At 38.8% G+C, this 25,980-nt stretch overlaps 2 protein-coding genes and 1 long non-coding RNA gene across 3 annotated transcripts in view; all 3 read right to left on the bottom strand.

Moving 5' to 3' along the window:
• LOC121384159 overlaps nt 1-772 on the bottom strand; it is a 35,490-nt gene extending 34,718 nt beyond the window's left edge. Inside the window, exon 1 of the mRNA XM_041514415.1 lies at nt 655-772. Within this exon, the coding sequence (XP_041370349.1) occupies nt 655-675 (21 nt within the window). The 5' untranslated portion in view covers nt 676-772. The remainder of the gene's footprint in view (nt 1-654) is intronic.
• Nucleotides 773-7,885: 7,113 nt separating this feature from the next.
• LOC121384002 lies at nt 7,886-17,035 on the bottom strand. The gene is made up of 2 exons (XR_005959324.1): nt 16,231-17,035; nt 7,886-10,233 (listed from the first exon to the last, which is right to left on the bottom strand). It is a non-coding gene; the product is annotated as an uncharacterized LOC121384002 (long non-coding RNA).
• Nucleotides 17,036-17,154: 119 nt separating this feature from the next.
• The window catches only part of LOC121384024 (pyridine nucleotide-disulfide oxidoreductase domain-containing protein 2-like), a 31,434-nt gene continuing 22,608 nt past the window's right edge, over nt 17,155-25,980 (bottom strand). Inside the window, exons 14-16 of the mRNA XM_041514166.1 lie at nt 23,224-23,330; nt 19,497-19,617; nt 17,155-18,975 (exon numbers count right to left, since the gene is read on the bottom strand). Coding sequence (XP_041370100.1) covers nt 18,902-18,975; nt 19,497-19,617; nt 23,224-23,330 — 302 coding nt within the window. The 3' untranslated portion in view covers nt 17,155-18,901. The remainder of the gene's footprint in view (nt 18,976-19,496; nt 19,618-23,223; nt 23,331-25,980) is intronic.

Genomic DNA, 25,980 nt, shown 5'->3' with positions numbered 1-25,980 from the left:
GACTGGTCATATATACGGCGGTCGTATTAGGGAAAGCCCAGTATACAGCCACCATACGCATCTAGTTTCAGCTAATGACTGGTCATATATACGGCGGTCGCATTAGGGAAAGCCCAGTATACAGCCACCATACGCATCTAAACGTCCCTGTGCTAAGTATGGGTTACATCTAGTCCAATATAATACTGATAAATATTATTGAAGACGCATTTAAAAAAAATACTTATTTAAATTTATAAATATTTTTATTTTATTTAGAAAGTTAGCTTGTGACTTGATTGAATAAACGTAAATGCTGAACAGCAATATAAACGAGAACCTAACCTGTATTTATAGTAATAGCAAAATGAGAATCAGATATTGTGGAACTAATTGCCATAGTGTGCGTATGCAATGAAATAAAAACAGAACCTGTTCAGATTATAACTTAGCCCAAATCAGTATACATGGATATGTAATGCAATGCTCAAATTTACACATTATACATAGAAAACAAATTCTGATTAGAAAATCAGCTGGATATTTTATACTTCTGTTGATGAATTCATACACTTTCTACTCATTTATTTTCCATTGCCAAAATGGGTGAATGTTTTTAATTAATGAAAACAAATGACAAAAGTACAAAAAAGAAAAAAGAAATAAAGATTGTACCTTATTGCCTTGTCTAAACATCCACCAGATTTACATAGCTAAAAGTCCAAACTGCACTCTCTTGAAAAGTGTATCACAACGATGCTTCTTCCCCATCAGATTGTTCTAGTAAACTTGCCAATGTTTGGTGGCATACAACGAATCATTGTTGATTGGTTACTGCTGATAAAATTAATCATAATCATATAGCTGTTAAGCAATTAGTTCGCCTCCATCGATACCATCATTACCATGCGACACGTTTTCCCAGACAATAGATGTTTTTCAAAAGACACATGACACTCTCTATTCGTGGAAGTAATCCGATGATGGGTTGTTTTATCTACGGAAAACAACGATGTGTCCTTAAAAGGGATCAGGACACAAAAAGACAAGTAGTGCGTCATGGGTTTATGTACCGTCAACGACCGCATTACCAGAAGGCGCAGGTCACTAGGAAGCTCGGAGCAGCCACGTTTCTTAGGTTTGATATAAAGACTGCAGCGGGCGGGATTTACAGAAGACTTCCATTAGTACTAGTACCACCCTCCCACCCCACCCCACCCCCGTCGCCTGTTAACGAAAGAAAGATGTTTTATTTAACGACGCACTCAACACATTTTATTTACGGTTATATAGCGTCAGACATGTTTAAGGACCACACAGATAATGAGAGAGGAAACCTGCTGTCGCCACTTCATGGGCTACTCTTTCTGATTAGCAGCAAGGGATATTTTATATGCATCATCCCATAGACAGGGTAGTACATACCACAGCCTTTGATATACCAGTCGTGGTGCACTAGCTGGAACGAAAAATAGCCCAATGGGCCCACCGACGGGCGCCTGTTAATGATTCCGGTCAGGCTGCTGGTGCTCTCTTGCATCTGCCAGTGCAGGCGGTCCCTTCTCCAAACACCCCAACCTTTCCTGTCCTGGACGGAGGAGCTGGACCGAGCCCATGACAGGCGTGCGCTAAAACAGCTTGCTCTTAATGTGCACGTTAAGCCCTATGACTTGACCTGACCTAGTACTGGTACACGCTTTAAGATTTGTTGGTCGTGCGTCATTTCTAAATTTCAGATTTATGTGACCTATACATTTCTATATACTTGAATACGCTATAGATAGTTATGTACCAGAAAAATAAAGCTTCACTGAGGGGATTAGAACCACGGACACTCATTACAAGAGTCCGGTGCTCTACCAACTGAGCTAACAGGAAAATTCTCACTAGCTACTGGATGGATGGAATTGTTTAACGTGCACATTCAGAGCAAGCTGTTGTAGCGCACGGCTGTCCTTGGGAAAGTGTATATAAAAGATCCCTTGCTGCATTAGGAAAAATGTAGCGGTTTCCCTCTGATGACTACGAGTCAGAATTACCGTATGTTTGATATCCAGTAGCCGATGATTAATTAATGAATGTGCTCTAGTTGTGTCGTTAAATAAAACAAACTTCTATATACGATGGATTTTTTAGTACATCTCTTTGAATTTGGTCGTAACAGCTACAAAGAGCGCTTCGTGGTGTCACGAAAAGCTCCTTCGCCTGTTTTCTTGTCTCTATGTTTCTTTGTTTGTTTTTTAGTTTGTTCGTTTCTTCCTTTTTCGTATTTGTTTTATTTGTATTTGCTTTTGTTTTTGTTTTGTTTTATTACATTTTATTTTTTTGTTTCGTTTCGTTTTATTTTGTTTTGTTTTCTTTGTTTTTTGTTTTGATTTTGTTTGGTTGTTGTCTTTTGTTGGGTTTTTTGTTGTTGTTTTGTTGTTATGGTTATTGTTCTTTTGCGTTTAACGTCAAATGAATGTGGTAGATCGCAATCATTAGCTGCAGAAATTAATTTTGTAATTAACCTAGGAAACGTATTTGAAAAAAAAGGCTTTTAAAAAAAGAAGAGAAAACATAGTTGCATTTCACTGAAGCATATACACTTAATCTTAATGAAAATTTAATTTCCGAAGCTTTTGCAACTGTTGGGAATATTCGATTAACCACAGCACTGGAACCTTTTTGCATGCTCAAATTGTTATATCTGGAAATGGATGAAAGAAGACATTAAAATACAATAATGATGCGACTGAAGTGTCCCATGGTTTCAGCCAAACTGAACCAGATTAACCAGTGCAGCAAGGTGAGACATAGAGAGTACTAAACGAGTTCCCGTGTGAGACCATTTATGTTAAAACAAGTGTGTTTTCAATCGTACATCACGAGCGAAAGCGAATGATTTATATTATTAACGGTCTCACGCGGGAACGAGTACAGTATTATATTTATTATCAATGATAAAACATTGCTGACAATTATTTCCAAAATAACTAAATCAATGCCATTTTGCATTCCTACTCCAGAGCTCTATCAATAAAGTTTACACAAACAATATTATAAACATGTTCAAGGCTAAGCAAAATGATAAAATATATAGTTTGTTGCTGCTAACATTAATTATAATAATTGACAGCAAGTATTTTTTCAGATTTAAAAATATGAATCATGCGCACACGTTTTGAATAAAAATATATGCGGGGTTGTACCGTGTGACACAGTCGATCACCTGCCACCGTCTCTTAGACTATATGTCAAAATTACCAAAATGTTTGACGTCCAATAGCCGATAATTAAAGGGACATTCCCGAGTTTGCTGCATTGTAAGATGTGTCCGAATAATAAAATATTTCTACGATTAAACTTACATATTAAATATATTTTCATGTTTAGAATATCAGTGTCTGTATATTCAATGTGTTTCTGATCGTCATAATATTTGTAGGAAGCCCAAACTGGATTTTGTCTTCAAATAATTTCATACGTACGGAAAAAATAATTTTTAGGAAATAATATGAAATTTAACCTAGTACATATATTAGAACGATCAGAAACGCGTTTAATACAGCTACTAATATTTTATGCAAAATAAATATATTTGATATGTAATTACAGTTGTTAAAAAGTCTTTGTTAGTCGATAACATCTTAAAAATTGCAGCAAACTCGGGAATGTCCCTTTAATAAATCAGTGTACTATAGTGGTGTCGTTAACCAAAACAAATTTTAACATTTAATAATTTTAGGATTATATAACAATCTATCGCTTATAATCACGGACCTGAGAGTTCACGTTTTGATGTAATAAGAAACCTTTCTTTCACATTATGAAGTTACATTTCTGCTCATCTCTGCAGACTCTTGACTCTAATAGTATTGAAGACGAATGAATGAAGAAAATGTTTTATTTAACGACACACTCAATACATTTTATTTACGGTCATATGGCGTCGGACATATGGTTAAGGGCCACAAAAATATTGAGAGAGAACATCTGCTGTTGCCACTTCATGGGCTACTCTTTTCGATTAGGTCAGGTCAGGTCATAGGGTTTTACGTGCACATTCAGAACAAGCTGTTGTAGCGCACGCCTGTCTTGGGCACAGGAGCCGGCCTTGGCCGGCCTCTCTGTCCATGACAGGAAAGGTGTGGGGGGGGGGGGGGGGGGAGGAGCTTTTCGATTAGCAGCGAGGAATCTTTTTATATGCACCATCCCAAAGACAGGATATCCTTGCCCACTGGCTGAATTAGCCAGCTTTTGCACGGTGGTAGATAAATCTTTCTAGTTTAATCAACCAGTAGAAACGTGCCAGAAAGCGGTATTCGAAAAACCGCCTACTAGCACACGTTCCCTAGATGGTAATGCGCCCGTCCCCTAGATGGTCAATTGAGCTCGTCGTTTAGGAGGTAGACGGCCGTTGCTAACTGTTGATTACGTCATTCTACAAGCACGGGTAGCGAGCAGGGTCTTGACGTCATGGTACAAAAATAAAATACAGTGAATTTTATAATAATTATACTAAAATTATAACAATGATTGAACTAGAAAATATTTAAAGAGACAGACCCTAGTTTCAGCACGTGAAAATTAACACTAAGTTTATTTAATCTACAAACCTGTAATACATTTGGATAAAGTTACAACTGAGTGAAACATGAGTTTGTGACTTGACATTGTGAAATGTCGTCTAAAAATAGACTAAAACGCTACTCCATAACTGTTACTTCTCAGACGCACGTGTGTTTTTAAAAATATGATAAATGCATTTTGTGATATTAAAAACACCAGGATGTCCAAAAACACTCCGAATGTACGGAAATTGATAATCTAAACCATAAAATCTAAGTAAAGTATAATTTCAGTTATTAAAAACTGCTATAATAGTCAAAACTACGCCATAGTGTTTAAAAACTAGAGTATGTCCCATTAAACTGATAACACTTTAATCATAAACAAATGTAACGCAATCATGGAAGATATTTGATCCAATATACCAAACGCAGGGAACTTTGTAATTAATTCTATACGGTGTCCATCCTAAAATTGTTCTTTCACTTTTCTACTTGTTTACTACATATATTATTTTACTAATTAGTATAGACGCATTACCATGTACATTTACACGTTTGTCAGCCCCAAGTTCAGCCAGCCGTTTTTCGCTAACATTTGCAAACTATTTTGAATGGTTCCTGAAGTGGCAATTCAATTTACTTTGTAGCGTTAAAATCCTGTCTAGTAGACGTCACCAACAAGCGGTTGACTGAACTTGATGTCGCTTGGTGTGTGTGTGTGTGTGTGTGTGTGTGTGTGTGTGTGTGTGTGTGTGTGTGTGTGTGTGTGTGTGTGTGTGTGTGTGTTAATTATGTAAATTTATTATATACAAGTATGTTTATGCCTATAGACAATTGCATTGGCAAAAAAATGAATTAAATTCAATTGATATCTATGTTTCTAGTCTGTTGCCTAAGTGGGATTTACGCTCTGTTCATGATGCAGTCGTTTTAACAGAACTTGGAAGATTGTCTTCACATTACACACGAGAAAAAAAAGAGAGTTAAAATCGGTCTATTTATCTGACTGCCTGACTGCCCACCCGTGCCCTCTCAAAACCATCCATCCATCCATACTTCCAACCGTCTGACTTATCTATCTATCGTCAAGTAATCCAGCAATCCACCAGCTTCTGAATACACAACATAATGAATGAAGTGGTTGTGTGAAAAACTTCAATGTTTTATGATGTTGTTATACATTTTATTAATTTTATCCTTTTTAATTAATTTATTTTAGTTTTGTCCATGTAAACCGTAAGGCTTGAAAATCGAGTAAAATGTAAGGGTTTTTATATTTAAAGTTATATAAAAGTTTCTATTTCAGCAAATAGTACTACATGTATTTTGTAAAGCCAAATAGACATAAAACAAAACAAAACAAAACAAAACAGAGTTTTATTCTTATTTGGCCCTAAATGTTTTAAGAACTAAATATTTGTAGTAATAGTAGTCGCCTATAATGTTATAATATTTGTAATTAGGAGATGGCCTCGTAAGTTGAATAACTTGTGCCCAATCCTTTTGTATATTATATGCGATAAAATATGTTTCAAACAAAACTAAGCCAATATTTCTGAATAGAAGAGAAATATATAGGTCTACGGGAGAAGTGAATCACTACATTCTGGTTCCATTTTTATTTATAAAATATTTATTTAATCCATTGACAGGGACTCTATGAAATAATGAATTTCATTTCTGTTTTAAATCAACAAAACCTTAATGTTTAAAGCAATCTGCATTTAACTACAAATATGACTGGCTAATCAAATCCATTTGCGGCACTAATGAGGATTTCCTAAGAACCTATGTACATATCCACACGCAACTTTAAAATGTCACCTTTTCATGTTTTCTGAAGCAAAATGCGTGTTCCTCTAAACTTCATGACCTAAATGGCGCAAGTTCAGCCAGTCATATTTTGCTGACGCACGCTAGACTGGTTTTTACGTTATACTTTAAACTTCGGGAACCAGTCAAAACGGTACGCAAACGTTTAGCGAAAAACGGTTGGCTGAACTTAGGCATGGTGTTTATGAGAGTTAGGTGTAAACGCCACACGTGTCACGCTGACGGGAATGTCGTAGTAAATAACGGTAACCATGATGAATGATGTAGCATCACGATACGAATTATCATGATGAACGAGTTATCACGATACGAATTGAGAACAAGTAAAGTCGGTATTCTAATTGTATCTGCATAGAAAGCTAATTTTGATTGGCTAATCAAATCCATTTGCGACCCTAAAATCATCATTAATGTGTCGCACATTTTGGAGATTCCCAAGAGCCTGTTTAGATTCATACTCTACTTCTTGCTCTTTGGTTGGACTTACTTAAACTTTTAAAATGCCAATTTTGATACTTTTCTGACGCAAAATGCACGTTCCTCTAAATTTTCTGAAGTAAATGTTGTTTATAAAGGTTCGTTTAACGTCACTTGTGTGCCGATCAGCGGAATGCCGAAATAAATAACGGCATTTATGCCGATCAAGTTAACAGATCGTTACGCTCTTATTATTAGGTTACCAATTCATTCAAGTCCATGGTCATTTCGTACCCTAACAATGGTCGTTTCGCGCCGTAACAATGGCCGTTTCGCCCGTATATCTTATTTTGTTAATACATATGATTTATTCATTGATTTATCCTATGTCTATTGATTTTTAGAGTTCACTCATTACCGGCAATAACAAGCCCTTCAGCTGACGTTACAAAAACGGAATTAATTGTATACACTAAATTTAGCCAGAGTACCCTTCCAAAGGTCCGCGTAACTCTAGAGCGGCAGAGTACTCGGGCTACATTAAATTGTAAAAAAAACCACTGCAACGCTTAAAAATGTGTGTAGCTTTATCAGGTTTTTTTTTTTTTTTTGCTTGTGCAGTAATTATTTTATAAGGCAAATAATTTGAAACACGATAGCTATTGTTAACATTGTGTTCTTTCTGAAAAATAGTTATGCAACGCACAAATAAAACAAATAATTCGCATCGCCGGTGACTCTTAGTTGAATTTGTAAACTGTACACAATTGTTTTTGTGTAGTTCAATACATTTTATTATTGCGTAATTTTAAGAATGTATTAAATCCATGTATATACTAAAATCTCTCTTATCCCCCACCCCACCCCCCCCCCCCAAAAAAAAAAAAACACATAAAAAAAAAAAAAAAAAAAAAACTACAACAACAACAACAAAAACTAAAAAAAACCCCACCCAAAACAACCCAGAAAAACCCTCCACAAAAAACAACAACAACCCCAACCCTCCAAAAAAGAAAGAAACAAACAAACACATAGCCACACACAAAGACAAACAAAACAATACGAATCAAAACAAAATAAATTATTAAGTGCACCTGTAAATCGATTTTGCACAAGTCTTTTTTTTATTTCTAACCATGTTTTAATGCTTGTCCAAAAAACAAAAACACCCGTAGTTCATCAACAATTAATATAATCTAAGTGTTGTTTCTTACAGGTATTTCAAGACTGTTGGCACAATTACTAGATGCTATTAATCGACACATTTAAGCACTTTATCCTGAGCCAGATTAAACACTACAGCACCATTAATAATAAGACACGCACGTTTAAAGACATACAATACAAACCTACAGGAGACCGTTGCTTTAGGTATCTACCGACAAATCACAAACAATAGGGGGATGATAGCCGCCACAATAGCACTGGAATATTGATGAAATCTCGACACCGTCTCTAGTATCACTAATGGAAGACATGAACGGTCCCTCAGCATAATAATGACACATTTGTGCATGAAAATGGGGCTCATTCAAATTAATGCAATGTATAGTTGTAAACACGTATTACAATAAATTATGCCCGTTACTATTGGGGAATAGAGAATACTACGTGGCTGACCGTTAGGTAATATTTATCTCATAACACGAGTCGTCTGAAGACGTATCTCGGCATAATTTTTAATATTAACATTTCAACACATCAAAAACATACAAATCAACTATCTAGACATCTTAAATTTATTGTTGATATGCAGAAATTATTTACTTAGGTAACTAAGAATGGCAAAATGCAAGCTTAATCTTGAACAATTAGGCTATGAAAATTTAAAGTTGGAGAATAATTGTAATATGTTTCCATCCTGTTACCACTATCAAGAATTTTTGTTTTAAATACGCGTACGGATCCATTGACAACACAAAAGGATCGATAGATCCGTACACATTGAGAAACAGCATAGCGTGATGAAGTGTATGATCACTACCAATAGTATGCTTCTTAACATCAAAAGTATTGTTCATATTACTATCAACAGCCTCGGTTGCGTAGTGGTCAAGCCATCGGACTATAGGCTGGTACGTACAGGGTTCGTAGCCCAGTACCAGCTCCATCCCAGAGCGAGTTCTTGAGGGCTGACAGACAACCCAGATAGCTGAGATGTGTGCCAGGACATCTTAATTGGATATAAGCACGAAAATTTGAAATAAACCATGTTACTATTGTCCTGGTTATGTTCCCTTATTTTACACTTAGTGGAATTGATACATCCTAGAATAGCACTGTTTTACGTTTTTCAAACGTAAAGGATACTTGAAATATATATTTATAGTACACGTATGCTCTCTTGCTAGTTTCTCATTTATTTGTACGCATGCTGTAAAATAAATAGAAGATGACTGTGATGATAATAATAAAGTTCATGAGGACAATACCTTCTTTTTAATTATTAATTAAGAAAAAGTCCTGCTTGTTATTATTAACTAAAACGAAAAACACCAAGAACAAATTTTAAAATTATATTTGACTCACTACAAATGTTTAAGAAAAACATTAAATAACTGTTTCTTAATGCCGTTTTATTAACATTGAAAAAATATGTTATAGTAATAAACCAATTTACAAGTAAATATGACAGACAAATCAACACACGAGAGGCCATTAACATTAAAAGATGACAGAAATAAACTGATTTCAGTTTATACAAATGCATATTTAAACTATTTTGATGTTTCTGTATAAATATGGTACAATTAATTCGTTGTACGTTGTAGAAACAGAGCTATAAGTAATGCTACCAACTGTCACGGCGAAGTTGGCCAAGTTCCAACTTACGACGGGTGCGCTCAGATTAACAACTAATCGATCGTAGGAGTAAACACTCAGACTAGCAACTGGACAGTCGTAAAAGTCGAGAGATCGGTGAATTGGCCAACCCCGTCGTGATAGCTGGTAGTCTGACTCTTGCATAAGACGAGTTATTTCCAAAGTAAAATTGGGGATCTGGATACACATTCGTTCAGCGAAGCTATCCTACACGATAATGATCGCGCATGTTGTTTCACAAATACACTGAGCGTGCACTGAACTAAACCTTGTATTTCGTGAGTATATTTTCGATAGCCCTTAGTGCGATTTTCTATTGCTTGCCTATCCAATCGCCAATGAAAGTATACGCGTTCGAAGTAAAGCAGGTGAAAATTTCACGAATGTGTGACCACTTATATCGCACGACAGAGACAGTCATAGCGCGTGAAGGCCTTTGTGACATTAGTAGGGTACCTTTAATAAGTAAAACACTGATCCAAATCTCATTAATATGCCCGATAACTAATTAATATGCAAACATGTACATAACGTCTGAAATGGTCTCAGTTATTCCTTGTATCATGTAAGATGACCATCAAAATCAAATGGTTTATCTACAGTGTGTCTTCTATAACCCAAAACCGGCCTCGGTGGCGTCGTGGTTAGCCATCGGTCTACAGGCTGGTAGGTACTGGGTTCGGATCCCAGTCGAGGCATGGGTTTTTTAATCCAGATACCAACTCCAAACCCTGAGTGAGTGTTCCGCAAGGCTCATTGGGTAGGTGTAAACCACTTGCACCGACCAGTGATCCATAACTGGTTCAACAAAGGCCATGGTTTGTGCTATCCTGCCCGTGGGAAGCGCAAATAAAAGATCCCTTGCTGCCTGTCGTAAAAGAGTAGCCTATGTGGCGACAGCGGGTTTCCTCTCAAAATTTGTGTGGTCCTTAACCATATGTCTGACGCCATATAACCGTAAATAAAATGTGTTGAGTGCGTCGTTAAATAAAACATTTCTTTCTATAACCCAAACGGCTCTGACTAATACAAACAATACGATATCTCGTTCACATAGACTACGCCATCCCTATATCAACAATGTGTTCAGATATTAAATAAGGAAATGTTTTATTTAACGACGCACTTTATTTACGGTTATATGTCGTCAGACATATGATTAAGGACCATACAGATATTGAGAGAGGAAACCCGCTGTCGCCATTTCATGAGCTACTCTTTTCGATTAGCAGCAAGGGATCTTTTATATGCACCATCCCACAGACAGGTTAGTACATACCACGGCCTTTGATATACCAGTCGTGGTGCACTGGCTAGACATTAAGTAGGTGTGTGTCAAAGAATGTTTTGTTTAACGACACCACCAAAGCACATTGATTAATTAATTCTGACACGTAGTCATCAGAGCAAATCCACTAAAGTTTTCCTTATGCAGCAAAGGATCTTTTATCAGCACTTTCCCCACAGACTTGAATCAAACAACACGGCTTTTGATCGGTTGTGGTGCACTGGTTAGAATGAGAAAAATACCCAATCAGTTGAAAAGATCCACCGAGGTGGTTCGATCCTGCGACGCAAACACCTCAGGTGAGCATTCGACCAACAAGAACTAAACTCCGCCCCTAGTCGTGTGTGTTAAAGTTGTGGGTTTTTTAACGACACCACTAGAGCACATTGATTTATTAATCATCGGTTACTGGAAGAAAGGAAGGAAATGTTTTATTTAACGACGCACTCAACACATTTTATTTACGGTTATATGGCGTCAGACATATGGTTAAGGACCACACAGATATTAAGAGAGGAAACCCGCTGTCGCCACTTCATGGGCTACTCTTTTCGATTAGCAGCAAGGGATATTTTATATGCACCATCCCACAGACAGGGTAGTACATAGCACGGCCTTTGATATACCAGTCGTGGTGCACTGGTTGGAACGAGAAATAGTCCAATGGGTCTCCCAACGGGGATCGATCCCAGACCGAAAGCACATCGAGCGAGCGCTTTACCACTGGGCTACGTCTCGTCCCCCGGCTATTGGATGTCAAACGTATGGTCATTTTATCACAGTCACAGTGAGGAAACCCGCTACATTTTTTCATTTGTAGCAATGGATCGTTTATATGCACTTCCCACGGACAGAAAACACACACAACGGCATTTGACCGGTTGCGGTGCACTGGTTGGAACGAGAAAAAAACCAATCAGTTGAAAGGATCTACCGAGGTGGTTTGATCCTGCGACGCAAACACCTCAAGTGAGCACTCAACCGACTAAGCTAAATGCCGTCCCTAGTCGTGTGCAAGACAAGCGTATATTTTGTGATATTTTTCATTTTGTATTAAAGATGTATGTTGCGAGAAAAACGTTTTTCTTTTTTATTCCTTTATCCTCTGTAGTACCGAGTAACCCTTGAGTCATGGCACCGACTAGTGATTGGATTCTTAAAAATCTTTCAGTCATGTATCTAAACGTCCCTCAGGAGCTCGCTCACGTAACTACTTTTAACAAACAAAAATCTTAAATAATTTCCGACAGTGCCATACACAATGTAACGCAAACACAATTAATTTCTGTAACTAAATCATATTTTTCATCTCAAATAATAAATGGAAATAAAAAAATAATAAATAAAGCGAAACCGTTTTATTTTTGGTTTGTTTCGTACAAACAATATGATAATCCTTTCAAATAGACTACGCCTGATACGCCATTCCTACCAAGACTAACGTGAAAAGATAATGAAAAAAGAAAATCAAATTCACGTGCACCGAGCGTAAATAATCCCTTGAATTGATCGCCTATTTAAACACGGCCAACCGGTTTTAACATTAATAATCTGTCCGACTTTGTTCGAAACAAAACACATATCCATGAAATGTGTGTGCAAGTTGAGAAAGTACACAGTTAATGCTTGCTCACATCCTTGGAGCTATAGTCCTGTTCAATTGTATAGACCCTAAGTTTAAGCAAATGTTACGTTTAATTCCTATTCAATTCTTGTTTTCTTTACACTTGCATGGAAACAAACCCCAAACCCGACAGGTTTTATATACAATGCATCATCTAAAATGCACGAAGTTGACCTATTTCCATTTTACAAAAATCTCTTTATTTTTTTGAATGCAGATTCTTTCTCCTATAAATAACAAAGGCTATTTGCATAACAAACGATTAGGGTACAAGGCTACGTGAAAACCATTGATACAAGGCTACGTGAAAACCATTGATACAAGGCTACGTGAAAACCATTGATACAAGGCTACGTGAAAACCACTGTAGCTTGTTTCACTGAATCAGGTTAAGCATGTTTTGAATGTAAAATGTGTACCAGCTTTGTCTAACCTTTTCTTTAAACATCTATAATATATATGGTGGTGCTGGGGAGGGGTGGGTACTTTTGCCCAAAGCAATATTGTAAACCAAAAATCTATTGTTCAGACTTTTTCGTGGGGTTCCACCACTTGTCCATCTCCTAGACACGGCCCCGAATGTCCAAAATATGATAACATTGCATGTACATATCAAGTCGATGGTCAATAACATATTTTCGAAGTATAATCTATGATTGCACGTGTTGTTGTAGCATTGTGTAAACCACATGGAATACAAATTCGACGGGTATATAATTTCACAGAAAATGTACATATTGTTGCCATTTGAGTAAAATATAGGTATTTGGAAAAGCATTTCAGATGATGTAAAATCTTGTATTAACAACGTTTTTGATTATTTTGAAGACGAATATCAGCGTGGTAGACCTAGATATGCCGCTTATCGAATTGTCGAACGAGTTGCCGCTGCACTTAGTTTCGGTTTCAACAGTGAAAAGAAGTATAAAAAATCTAAACGCTTCCAATCCGAGCACAAAATGCATTGTTGAAGATCCTGACCTTAAACTCATCGATTTGTTTGATAAAGATGTATACCGATTTTATAAGTTACCTACATTACATAAGATTAGTTTGGCTTTGAGGGAGGAATGCGGAATGAACATATCGATATCAACATTACGTAGAACACTTCACCACCTCGATTTTAAATATCAACATATTTCTAAAACTGAGAAAGTGATTTTTGAGGACGCCAATATATCAGACAGGAGACTCTCCTATCTCCATGAAGTATCCAGTTTACGAGAACTGAAGTATTTAATAGTATATCAAGATGAGACGTGGGTGAACGTTAATAACCATACAACATCCCAGCACTGGACATATACTAAAACGCAAAAGAAACGCAGGTCCTGAAAATGCGAAAGAATTGCACTTTGTAAAGCAGTATCTTTGGTGGAATTGAACCTCAACTGTGTTAAAGGACATGGCACACACCCACACCGCAGTCCCACCTGCGTGTCAATTTCATTACCTGTGTGATGTCACGAATTCTCAAAACACATTGTTTGCACGTGCTGGATCATCCGTATCATGAATCCAGTGCAAACACACTCATTGAAATGCTTATAAAGCCTACACACCTGGATTTAATCGCATAAATTCAATTTGAGTAGTGACAGACAACAGAATCACATTTTAAAAATGCCGCGACTGACGCAACTCCAGCGAGGGATGGCCATCGGGATGTTGCAAGCCGGACAGACCCGTACTGCTGTAGCCAGACAATTGGGATGTCATGTTTCGACAATCGCACGCCTTTCTCAACGTCACCAAATCACTGGATCTGTGAACGATCGACCACGCACCGGCCGCCCGAGGGTGACAACCGCAGCACTAGACCGGTACATCCGGGTGACCCACCTTAGGAATCGGATGCTGCCAGCAGCTAACACCGCTCACCAGGTGCGTGGTCCACGTGGTCCAGTGTCCGCCGATACCGTCCGACGCCGTCTGAGGGCAGCAGGACTCCGTAACCGCCGTCCTTATGTGGGACCAATATTGACCCCTCGGCACCGCCAACAACGTCAACAGTGGGCGCAACAACATCAAAGATGGCGACGTGGCCAGTGGCAACAAGTTCTGTTTACTGATGAGAGCCGTTACAATGTTTCCAACGCTGATGGCCGAATCCGAGTATGGCGACGTCGACATGAACGTTACTCCGACTGCTGCGTTCTGCAGGCCGACCGATGGGGCGGGGGTAGTGTGATGGTGTGGGGTGGGTTCTCATTCAACCACAGAACACAACTTCATGTGTTCAGACAACGCGTTAATGCCGCCGTGTACCAAAATGACGTCATCAACAATCACGTCGTTCCCTTCTTTGCCGCTCACCCACGTGTGCGCTTGCTGCAGCAAGACAATGCCAGGCCGCACACTGCCAGGGCAACACAGGCGTTGCTGGCTCAGCACAACATCCCAACGTTGCCGTGGCCAGCCTTATCTCGGACATGGCGCCTATCGAACACGTCTGGGATGAAATCGGACGTCGCCTTCAGGCTCGCGGACAACCTCAGAATATGCAGGCGCTGGAGGCAGCATTGGTCCATGAATGGAACTCACTCCCTCAGGCATTCTTTCAACGGCTTGTCAACTCAATGAGGAGACGTTGCACTGCCTGTTTGAATGCCCAGGGTGGTCACACGCGATACTGACTTTGACAATGCTACAGGTCGTCTCTTTCACATTTTTAACATGGACCCCCACCCTACTTTATGACATGAAACAATAGCCAAAAAGGAATTCAATCAAAAATTTCCAACACCAATGTGTGCCGAATTGGTGTAGCTCCAAAATAAATGTTGAAATCTTCATTTCGTTTTGTTTTTTTAATATTTTATATCCAATTTAATGAGAACCTGCGTTTCTTTTGCGTTTTAGTATATATCCATCCGCGCACAAGCACCGCCAATCTTCTGCCTGAATTAGACGCTACTCATCGAGTTCCTAAACTCTGTTCGATGACTGGGAAGGGAAAACGACACATTATCTGTCATGCTGGCTGTGATAAATATGGACTGATAGATAGCTGCGACTTGGTATTTGAAGCTAAAAACAAAAAGACGGAGACTACCATGGTGAGATGAATCATGAAAAATGTATTAAATGGTTTGAAAAACAACTTATGCCTTCTTTACCAGAGCTTTCTGTCATCATCATGGATAATGCAAGCTATCACAACAAAATAACTGACATAACACGATATCCTACACTTAGCGCCAAAAAGGTCGACATTCAGTCGTGGCTTCGAACCAAGAAAATACCTTTTGAGAATAACATGACTCAAGTAAAAGGGCACATAGCTCGTCATAATGATGGCAACAAAAGAAAGAAATGTTTTATTTAACGACGCACTCAACACATTTTTATTTACGGTTATATGGCGTCAGACATATGGTTAAGGACCACACAGATTTGGAGAGTAAACCCGCTCTCGCCACTACATGGGCTACTCTTTCCGATTAGCAGCAAAGGATCTTTTATTTGCGCTTCCCACAGGCAGGATAGCACAAACCATGGCCTTTGTTGAACCAGTTATGGATCACTGGTCGGTGCAAGTGGTTTACACCTACCCATTGAGCCTTGCGGAGCACTCACTCAGGGTTTGGAGTCGGTATCTGGAATAAAAATCCCATGCCTCGACTGGGATCCGAACCCAGTACCTACCAGCCTGTAGACCGATGGCCTAACCACGACGCCACCGAAGCCGGTCATGATGGTAACATGACCACGGTAAGGAAAGAACTGTCACTTGGTTTGAACTCTGTCACACCTACAAACTTCTCTGACACCATTAAACATGTAATAAATATTCTGGCCACGTGTGTATGCAATATGTCACAATGAACATCACGAGATTAAGACCTCACCCCAAACCCACGTGCATTAGTAAATAATAAATATTATATATTATTCATGGACATACAACCTGACAGTCATAATGTATCAAGCTATCTTGTAGTTACTTTATAGTGTTTTATCCCCACACAAACGTATTTATTTTTGTATCAGTATATTACATTAATGAAATAGCAGGCGCGGATCCAGAAGTGTTTTTAAAAGCGGGGACCCAAAACCCGTTGTTGCTTTTGAAAAGGTGGATTGGATAAGTTTTTTGGGTATTCTGTTTGACAAAAATAGAGGGGGATGTGTCATCTGGACTCCCCGCCTGAATCCGCGCCTGGATTGTTTATTGACTTATGTTTCGAAATTGTTTCTTAAATATAGGTCATACTACAATATATTCCCATAGGAAGGTGGAAAAGAACATTAGTTTGAAATACACTATAGCCTTAGTTATAGGAAAAAGAACCTGCATTCAAAACATACAGAGATTTTTGTAAAATGGAAATAAGTCAACTTCGTGCATTTTAGATGATGAACTGTATATGAAATATGTCGGAATTTGGGGTTGTTTTCACGCGTATGTAAAGAAAACAAGTACTGAATAGGATTTAAACGTTTAAACATTTGCAAAAGACTTAGGGTCTAAACAATTGAACAGGACTATAGGTACAATCAAATTTTAAAAAAACAACGCTAAAAGTAGTATCTTATCTAATCGTATATATATATATATATATATATATATATATATATATATATATATATATATATATATATATATATATATATATATGTTTTTCAGTTGTAAACATCAATTTAAAACGAGTACATTAATTTTAATACTCTGTTTGCCAGCTCTTACAAACAACATTGTAATTGGAATGGGAAACTCATTTAACGTGCCCATATCCAAAAGAGGATCAGGTACACCCATCGCGGATCTGATCTTGTTCTCGGACGGAGGGGGGGGGGGGGGGGGGGGGGTCAATATTGTAATAAATTGCTATTAATCATGCCACATCTTTTAAAAAAATTTAAAATAAAATAATGGTGATCTAGCAAACAACAAAAAGGTCAGTTTATATCGCAGAAAAAAGGCCATTCAATGTACCTGAAACGTTGGGAGGGGGGCGGGGGAGGATTAATACCGAGTCTTGGTCGTGTCCACCATGTTTGCGCAAAGAAGACTGGTGTTCCCGTATTGATTTTATTGATTCGTCTGAAAACTATACACTTACTCATTCCATTTTTATCTGTGAGTGGCAATCCTCATTGTGGCGACACAAGAGAGATGAAATCACCAGTAAAAGATCACCTCGGGAGTGGACCTGACCCGAGTCAGCGTGTTCAAAACACGTCAAAATAGTTACTTACTTACTCGGGAGTGGCTGTCTTCCTACAGACGACGCACTAGATACAGAGTCGTGAAATCAAGCACTATTTTGCCAAACGCCTATTCCACTGCATTGTGCGGAGATACGGCCCAGATTATGTGTTACGGTTTTGTCGTTCAGATTCATACAACGGTCACACGTCTCGTACAGTTTTTCCGTATAAAACAATAATTACTATCCGTTGTTCTAGCTTAAGTAATGGACTGATCAACACAGGCATTAGTGCTTAAAATGCCCCGACCATTCCTCTATACAACTGACTTGTGACTTCGTGCATATATTTGCATATTAATGATTTATCATGCATATTAATGAGACTCCAGCCAGTGGCCGGGGCTTAACTTATTAAAAGTACCCTACTCACACTAAGAGTTTTATATGCGATATGTACCCACGTTGTGACCATGATCGCATTGAAATGGAAACGACCTATAAATACCGCAGTGGTCGCACCATGCGCATTGCGTTCATTCTGCGTTACGTTGTCACATTGCATTGGGATGAAAATGAAAAATGTTTCATTTCTTGACACATACAATGCCGAATACAAAATATCGCTGATGTTTATAGTCCTCATGGCTACCTTCACGTGATACATCAATGTCCCTCTTACACACAGCATGCCATATCCATGTACTTTATGTGACAACATAGAAATCACGTATTGCCAACGCAACGCTCATAGTGTGACCCAACCTAGCCGTATACGTAGCCAATGCGTATCCAGGCCTCAATACTCCATATCATCAAATATTTGCGTAGCCAGGATTGTATATTGGGGCCACTCATATTGAGAGTAGGGCATCCATTCTGTCTATAAGTCGTGCTATGGAGCGACAGGTAAGTAGAAAAGGTGGTAAGAAAAAAAGGTGTGTGATTGTGTGTGCGTACGTGTGCGTACGTGTGTGTGTGTGTGTGTGTGTGTGTGTGTGTGTGTGTGTGTGTGTGATTTGGAGCACTGGCGTAGCCAGTAGGGGAAACACTAACTCTGTTTTTACACGTGTTACAGAACGACAGGCAAATATAAAAGGTGGTGGTGGGAAATCGATGTGATTGGGGGGGGGGCAGGGGGGGGGGGGCCCGCCAGTGACTTCTGAGGAGTTATGTCCCCATGCCTCTCCTCCCTCGGTGACACCAGCGTCAAAGAGAACTGCACGTGCTACTTGAGTCTCTTGTAATCGGCTAGGACGGCCTGAGCTGCCAGTCTTCCTGGTGATCCCATCACTCCGCCACCTGCAAACAAACAACCACCATTTATTACGTGAACCGTCGGTCTGGGATCGATCCCCGTTGATGAGCCCATTATCCTGTTTCTCGTTCTAGCCAGTGCACCACGACTCGACTGGTATATCAAAGGCCGAAGTATATACCATCCTGTCTGTGGGATGGTGCTTAAAAAAGATCTCACGGCCTTTGATAAACTAGTCGTGGTGCACTGGCTGGAACGGGATTTTGCAATAAAGTGAGGAACTGCAATCGAAAAAATTCAGTTGTAAACTACTGTAAAGGGAGATCGACAAACATAACACAATTTCATAAAGGGAAGTGGTTTAAACGCTATATCGATCCATATCGGTATTGTATTTGTCTGTCAGTCTGTCTGTCTGTCGGTCTGTCTGAGTCTGAGATATAGATCAATAGACAGAGAGAGAGAGAGAGAGAGAGAGAGAGAGAGAGAGAGAGAGAGAGAGAGAGAGAGAGAGAGAGAGAGAGAGAGAGAGAGAGAGAGAACTTCTTTCCATACCCATGTTTACCTGGATGTGCCCCACTCCCACACAAATACAGCCCTTTCACCGGTGTTCTGTAGTTGCACACAGCTGGGTGCGGTCTCGCCATATACAACTGATCGAGAGACATGGATCCGTGGAATATATTCTGAAAGTTTAATATATACGATAAAGAACTATCTACCATAGCTGTACGGGTATAGTTAAAAAGAATTGGGTTGGTAGTGGTGGTGGCAAAAATAATATATTTGGACAGAGTAAGCTCCACTGACAATGTATGTATGTATGTATGTATGTATTATTACAATGTATGTATGTATGTATGTATGTATGTATAGTGGTTAAAAATAATTAAATAATCTTTTTGCAATGTTAATTTAATTAATTTACATGTAACTTTATTATTATTTTTGCCTGATTTTCAGTAAGAGACTTGTTTGAACTAATGCTCTGTCAAACCTGCACTAGAGCCCACCTCTGTTATATAACCGGAGACATTCGTTTATCCTCCGGAATCATCTAACATAGCACAAACTGGCGTATGTTAAAGGGTCATACCCTAGTTTTAAAACACTACGGCATATTTTTTACTATTAGACCCGTTTCTGATAAGTGAAATCATACTTTACATAGATTTCATTGTTTAGATCATCAGTTTTTGTACATTCGAAGGGAGTTTGGTCATCCTAGTGTTTGTAATATCACAAAATGCATTTCTCATATTTTTAAAAACGCACGTGCGTCTCAGAAGTATGAAGCTATGAAGTCGAGTTTTAGTCTATTTTTAAAGGGTATTTCACCATTTCAAAGTCGCAGACTTGTGTTTCACTCATTTGTAACTTTATCCAAATGTGTTATGGGTTTGTAGATTAACTGAACTTAGTGTTGAAAATGGACAGAATTTTGAAAATAGCAATTAGTAAAAAAGTTAACAGAATAAAAAATAAAAAAAGTAAAAAAAAAAGGTTACAAGCCAAAAATAAAAAGAATTGACTGCTCGGCCGAATATTTATATAATTTGGAGCATTTTAGAAGGACAGTCCAAAATTAAATAAGAGAAAGAAGAGAGGATCGGACTATTTAATAATATTTTTAAAAAAGAAGTAATTTCGACATAAAATTTTGAACGCAGATCTAAAAGTTTAAAGTCCGATCGATATGTCCACGCGAGTGGTCTCGTTAGGGCCGTTTGGGTGCACAGCTTAAAGGGACGAGATGGGTTGCATCCCGTCAAGAAAACCCCTAGATTGACAGTCGATAGACGTTGAAGGTGTAGTGCTGTGCTGAAATACAGATCTTGAGAAGCCGGATCCGTCTGAACGATAGAGAGAATATCAGACTACGGTATAGTCCAGTCGTCATGGTTTGGTATAGTGGTGCGGACGGGCCCGACTCCGGAGGATACGAGATGGTATCACTATAAAGCAAGGTAAAGTCTAGAAAAAGAGTAGTAGGGGCCGAGCCCGCTTCCTATTTCTTCTTAGAGTGGGGTGGTGCTGCTAGGACAGGCTCGGACATGTAGTGACTAAACGCGAACAACTGTGGCGTTCTGCAGAATGGCCGTCATACGAGTTACGAAAACAAAACCAAGTCGACAGTCAGACGGAGAAATGACGTGGAGGCAAGGAATCTCGCTAAAAAAGAATCCAACCTGGTGGTGCAGGCTGTCGAAACGAGAAGCGTTCCAGCGTTCAATCAGTTCCAATGGCCGCATACATCCCAGTAGAAAACTTCATTTCGCTGACAAAAACAACGAAATGGCACCAGTGAAATAGGTTTAGAACGCAGGAGTCGCTTGCTGTCGCCGAATAATGGACTAATGTGACTGTGTATTGTGTATTCAGTTGACTCCTCAAAGTCCTGAATGTTTAACACGCTCAATTAACATGTGTTGATAGCACTTACAATCAATTATACGAATACTAGAAAACAAAAGGAAAACGGAAAGCACGTGATGTGTTCATATATAATGTATGGAAGCAATTTGCTGAAACAGCCAGGCAGAAAGTAAAATTCTCTAACAACTTCACGTGTATCTGCACATGTATTATGAAAACGCATCTTGCATAAACGAAATGTCATTCTGTTTCAGGTACGGATACGTATGTACGTATGTGGCAGTATGTATAATGGATGAGTCTCCTGATGACGAGCTTGTATTTGTGTTAAATTGCTCAACTACAACAACGGTTCCCTTGATCAATACGTTATCAGTAATTATTAATTACAGTATAAGTAATGAGTGGAAAGGGGTGTTCAACGCCTGTAAATATGTTATATGGAGAACCGGGGCGTTACCCAGTCTCCCTTGATGTCAAATTAAGAATGATCACGTTTTGGTTTAAACTATTAATTCGAAAACAACCAAAGTTATCATTCTTGATACATCAATTATTGCTGAATGATTATAATAATGGAATATATGATCATAAATTGTTAAAGTTTATCGAATCTGTCTTGGATGACGTTGGATATAATAATGTATGGACTGCACAGTGTAAGCAGCTACCAGATGTAAATCTATTAAAACAAATAATTGTTTTAAGATTACAGGATCAGTTCTAACAAACATGGAACAATGGCACTGTTAACACATCTAAAGCATTTTGTTACGGACTGTTAGACTGTTTAAATCAAATACTGTGTTCCAGACTTATTTAACCAATTTAGAGAAAACATATTAGTTACCATTATTACATTTTCGAATCTTGAATCATTATCTTCCCATTGAAAAAGACAGATGGAAAAAAAATAACTTTAACAAATAGAACATGCTTTCTGTGTACAAATAACGAAATTGGTGATGTATTTCATTATATAATGGGTTGTCCTTTTTTAAAAATGAAAGAACAAGACTTCTGCCAAAGTGTTGCCAGTCCAGACAAAACGTTTACAAATTTAGAATGCTATTTGACAGTAAAAAAAAAACACCTGGTGTTCTTAGAAAGCTAGCAGTCTTCTGTAAACAAATTACGCATATTCTTAAAGTCCAGTGGCTGAAATCTATGTTTTTACATTTCATTTTATTTGTATAAGCAATGTATATCTTCAAATGCAAGTATGAACCCATAGATATACACTTGTTTTTTAGTTTTTTAAACATATATTCCTTTGAATATCTGATGTACATTATTATGACGAATGTGCCATCTTGTCATCTATTTATTTAATTATATTATTACAATGTACCTCATATGCCGTTGAATTACGGACAGAGTGTAAATAAAGTTCAGTTCGGTTCAGAAGAGAATAAAATTGATTACATATCCATAACGCTGAACAGAAGTATACACGTATACTCACAAGTAACACAGTGTATGTAGTGTGAGTATATTACATACATCTCTACAGTAGGGATACACGGCATTATCGGTATATTACAGGCACGGCGGAGCAGGGGCCGGGGGTCTCTAACCCTCCATCTCCAATAATTCTGAATCAAAAATATTACTGATAGTAAATCGTAAGGCAGAGATGAATTTCACTTTAGAATGCAGGCAATTTCATTTCAGGACATCTAGTATTTAAAACATTTACAGGTGAGTATACCCCCGAACCCTTCTAGAAACTTTGCTTTGCACCCTCGATCTCAGTCAGCCACCCTCCCCCATGTTTACTTGCTTCCGCCGTGTCTCTATTACGATTCAAAGGGTAAAATTATCATACTACAGATGCCTACTAAGCCTATATACGCATTCTGCAGATATATTTGAGGAATAGTACAGTATGAGTCAGAATCCAGACCGTGACTTACCCCGCCTGTTAATCCGAACTCCCTTTCCAGGTCCGGTGGTGAAAGAAGATCAGTACCAATAATACTTTCCTTAAAACCTGGTGCGTACTCTTCTATGGTGTTAAACACTGAAACACAAACACACACTACTAACTTTAATTCAGTAATGGAGATATTTATACCGATCACCCTCCTTAATCTAAATCAATTTGCCAAATTCTCAGTTAAAAATAAAAATATTATATACTGACACACAATGAAAACGCAAAAACAACTTTTCATTGCAAATAACGACAAACTATCAATGAATTGATGGATAATGTAATATGACATTAATGACTGGTATTCACGAGATACATTCACATGGAAACATGACCAGTTATCATCAGTAATCGAGTTGCATTCGTAATCGAAAAGTTCAAACCCCCCCCCCCCCCCCCCCCCCCCCCCCATATCAAGGTCAGTATCTGATGTGTCCACCATTGGCCCGTGAGCATGCGTGAAGACGACGGGGAAAGGATTGGCACAAACATCTCAAATAAGCCACAGGAATGTTCCTCCACTCCACCTGCAACGCCTGTGCAAGCTCAGCGACGTTACGCGGTGGTGGCTGGCGGTGACGTACACGACGTCCTAACTCATCTCACATGTGTTCAATTGGGTTTAAATCCTGTGAAACGGCGGGCCAGTTCATAACGGTGATACCGGCTTGTTGCAGGAATGACTGGGTAATTCTTGCAGTATGTGGACGGGCATTGTCTTGTTGAAACAGAAGGGGACCTTCTGGTCTTCGGTGACGGCACAAAAGAGGCTGGAGAACTGGTCTTAGAATAACGTCAACATAACGCTGGGCTGTAAGGGCATCATGGACAATGATGAAATCACAGTTGATTGCCCACCATACCATCAGACAACCGCCGCCAAACTGATCCCGTTCCCTCACACATCCGTCAGCGTACCGTTCATGGAGTCTCCTGTACACACGTGCTCTTCCATCAGCAAAGGAGACAGAGAAACGGGACTCATCTGAGAAAACAATGCTCCGGTAAAAGGCTGGTGGATGATTACCATTCTGGAGAGCAAACTGTAGTCTCGCAGCACGATGTCGCGGTGTCATGATGTTACCGTTGTTCGGGCGTCTGCATCTGATGCCAGCCGTTCTGAGTCGACGGATGACCGTCATCGGATGGATAGCCTTCCATGACGTCCTATCGTGTCGCTTGCTGTCATCGTCGCAGTTCTGAACCGGTCACGGAGGTGGTGTCGTCGAATCTGCCGATCTTAACGTGGGGTAGTAACGGGACGTTGACCAGGTCGAGGTCGATCACGGACACTCCCGATCTGTTGATGACGTCCAACAAGTCGTCCAATCGTTGATGGATAGACTCTGAAGGTCTTAGCAACTTGGCTTTGCGAAGTCCCCCCTTGAACCATGCCCAACGCTCGCCCCCTTTGTTCTTCTCTGAGTCGTGGTATTCTTAATGTGACGAGGAATAATGTGACGAGGAATACGTGACTTTTATGTGTCCACATACTGGCATTTCACATGCATTGCATGCAGCATGATTGAGCATGTAGTGAACGCATTTCACACCATTTTGTGTGTTTCTGCTATTGTATGTGTAACGAGAATAAAACCAGGATAAAAACCCACACAAAAGTACCAATCAATGGCTTCCTCTCATAAATTGTTATTTGAAGTCCAATAAATATATTTTTCATTAAACACAACAAAGTATTGAAAACTATCTTTTGCGTTTTCATTGTGTGTCAATATATATATATATATATATATATATATACACAGTCAAACCTGTCCTAGCGGCCACCTGTACTCAGCGGTCACCTGCCTTAAGCGGTCACTGTTTTCCCTCTTAAATGATTTATAATGTTAATGCACCTGTAATAAGCGGTCACCTGTCTATATAACAATATATGTGGCAACCTGTACTCAGCGGCCACCTGTCTTAAGCGGCCATATTTATCTACTCCCTTGTGTGACCGCTTAAGACAGGTTTGACTATATATATATATATATATATATATATATATATATATATATATATATATATATATATATCCTCTTCACAAAAAGTAGGGGAACTCTAATAAGTATTTAAAATTGCCAAAGTTGTAAGGTAAATTAGCTGTGGGAAATGGTTATATGATAATAGTGAATTAATTGGGCAAACATTACAACCGGTAGTTCAGTATTACAGTAGGTTTTATGACCACCAAAGATCTTGATGGACCATTGAGGTCAGAAGTGAAATGTGAAAGTTGACGGGTTTTTTTATTAGTAAATCGCAAATTCAAACAATAAAAATGACTAAAAAGAAAACAATAACAACTGTATGATCAACAGAATGAAAACGATTGACAGAAATAATGTTCCACAGTGATTAATGGACCTTCCTGGAAATTGTCAAAATCGAGAATGACACCCCACCGCACGTGTACGGGGCAACTGCGTGATACATGTGCAAACTATGGAATGTGTTTCGGTGTGTTGATAAACAGAAATGAACGTTCTTTACTAGGATGTTTTTTGATGAGTATAATATAGTATAATATATATATATATATATATATATATATATATATATATATATATATATATACACACACATACACACAAACACACACTCACGAGTGGCGGGCGCATGTGTCCACCGCCACCATCCCCCCCCCCCCCCCCGCCACCCCCCGGTTCCTATGGGCCTGATAAGTGGAGTCGGCATACATGCCAAATTTTGCAAGATCGCCACCTCCACCACA

The sequence above is a fragment of the Gigantopelta aegis genome, chromosome 10 (assembly GCF_016097555.1).
Source record: "Gigantopelta aegis isolate Gae_Host chromosome 10, Gae_host_genome, whole genome shotgun sequence".
Lineage (NCBI taxonomy): Eukaryota > Metazoa > Mollusca > Gastropoda > Neomphalida > Peltospiridae > Gigantopelta > Gigantopelta aegis.
This window is presented reverse-complemented; position numbering and strand designations above follow the sequence as displayed.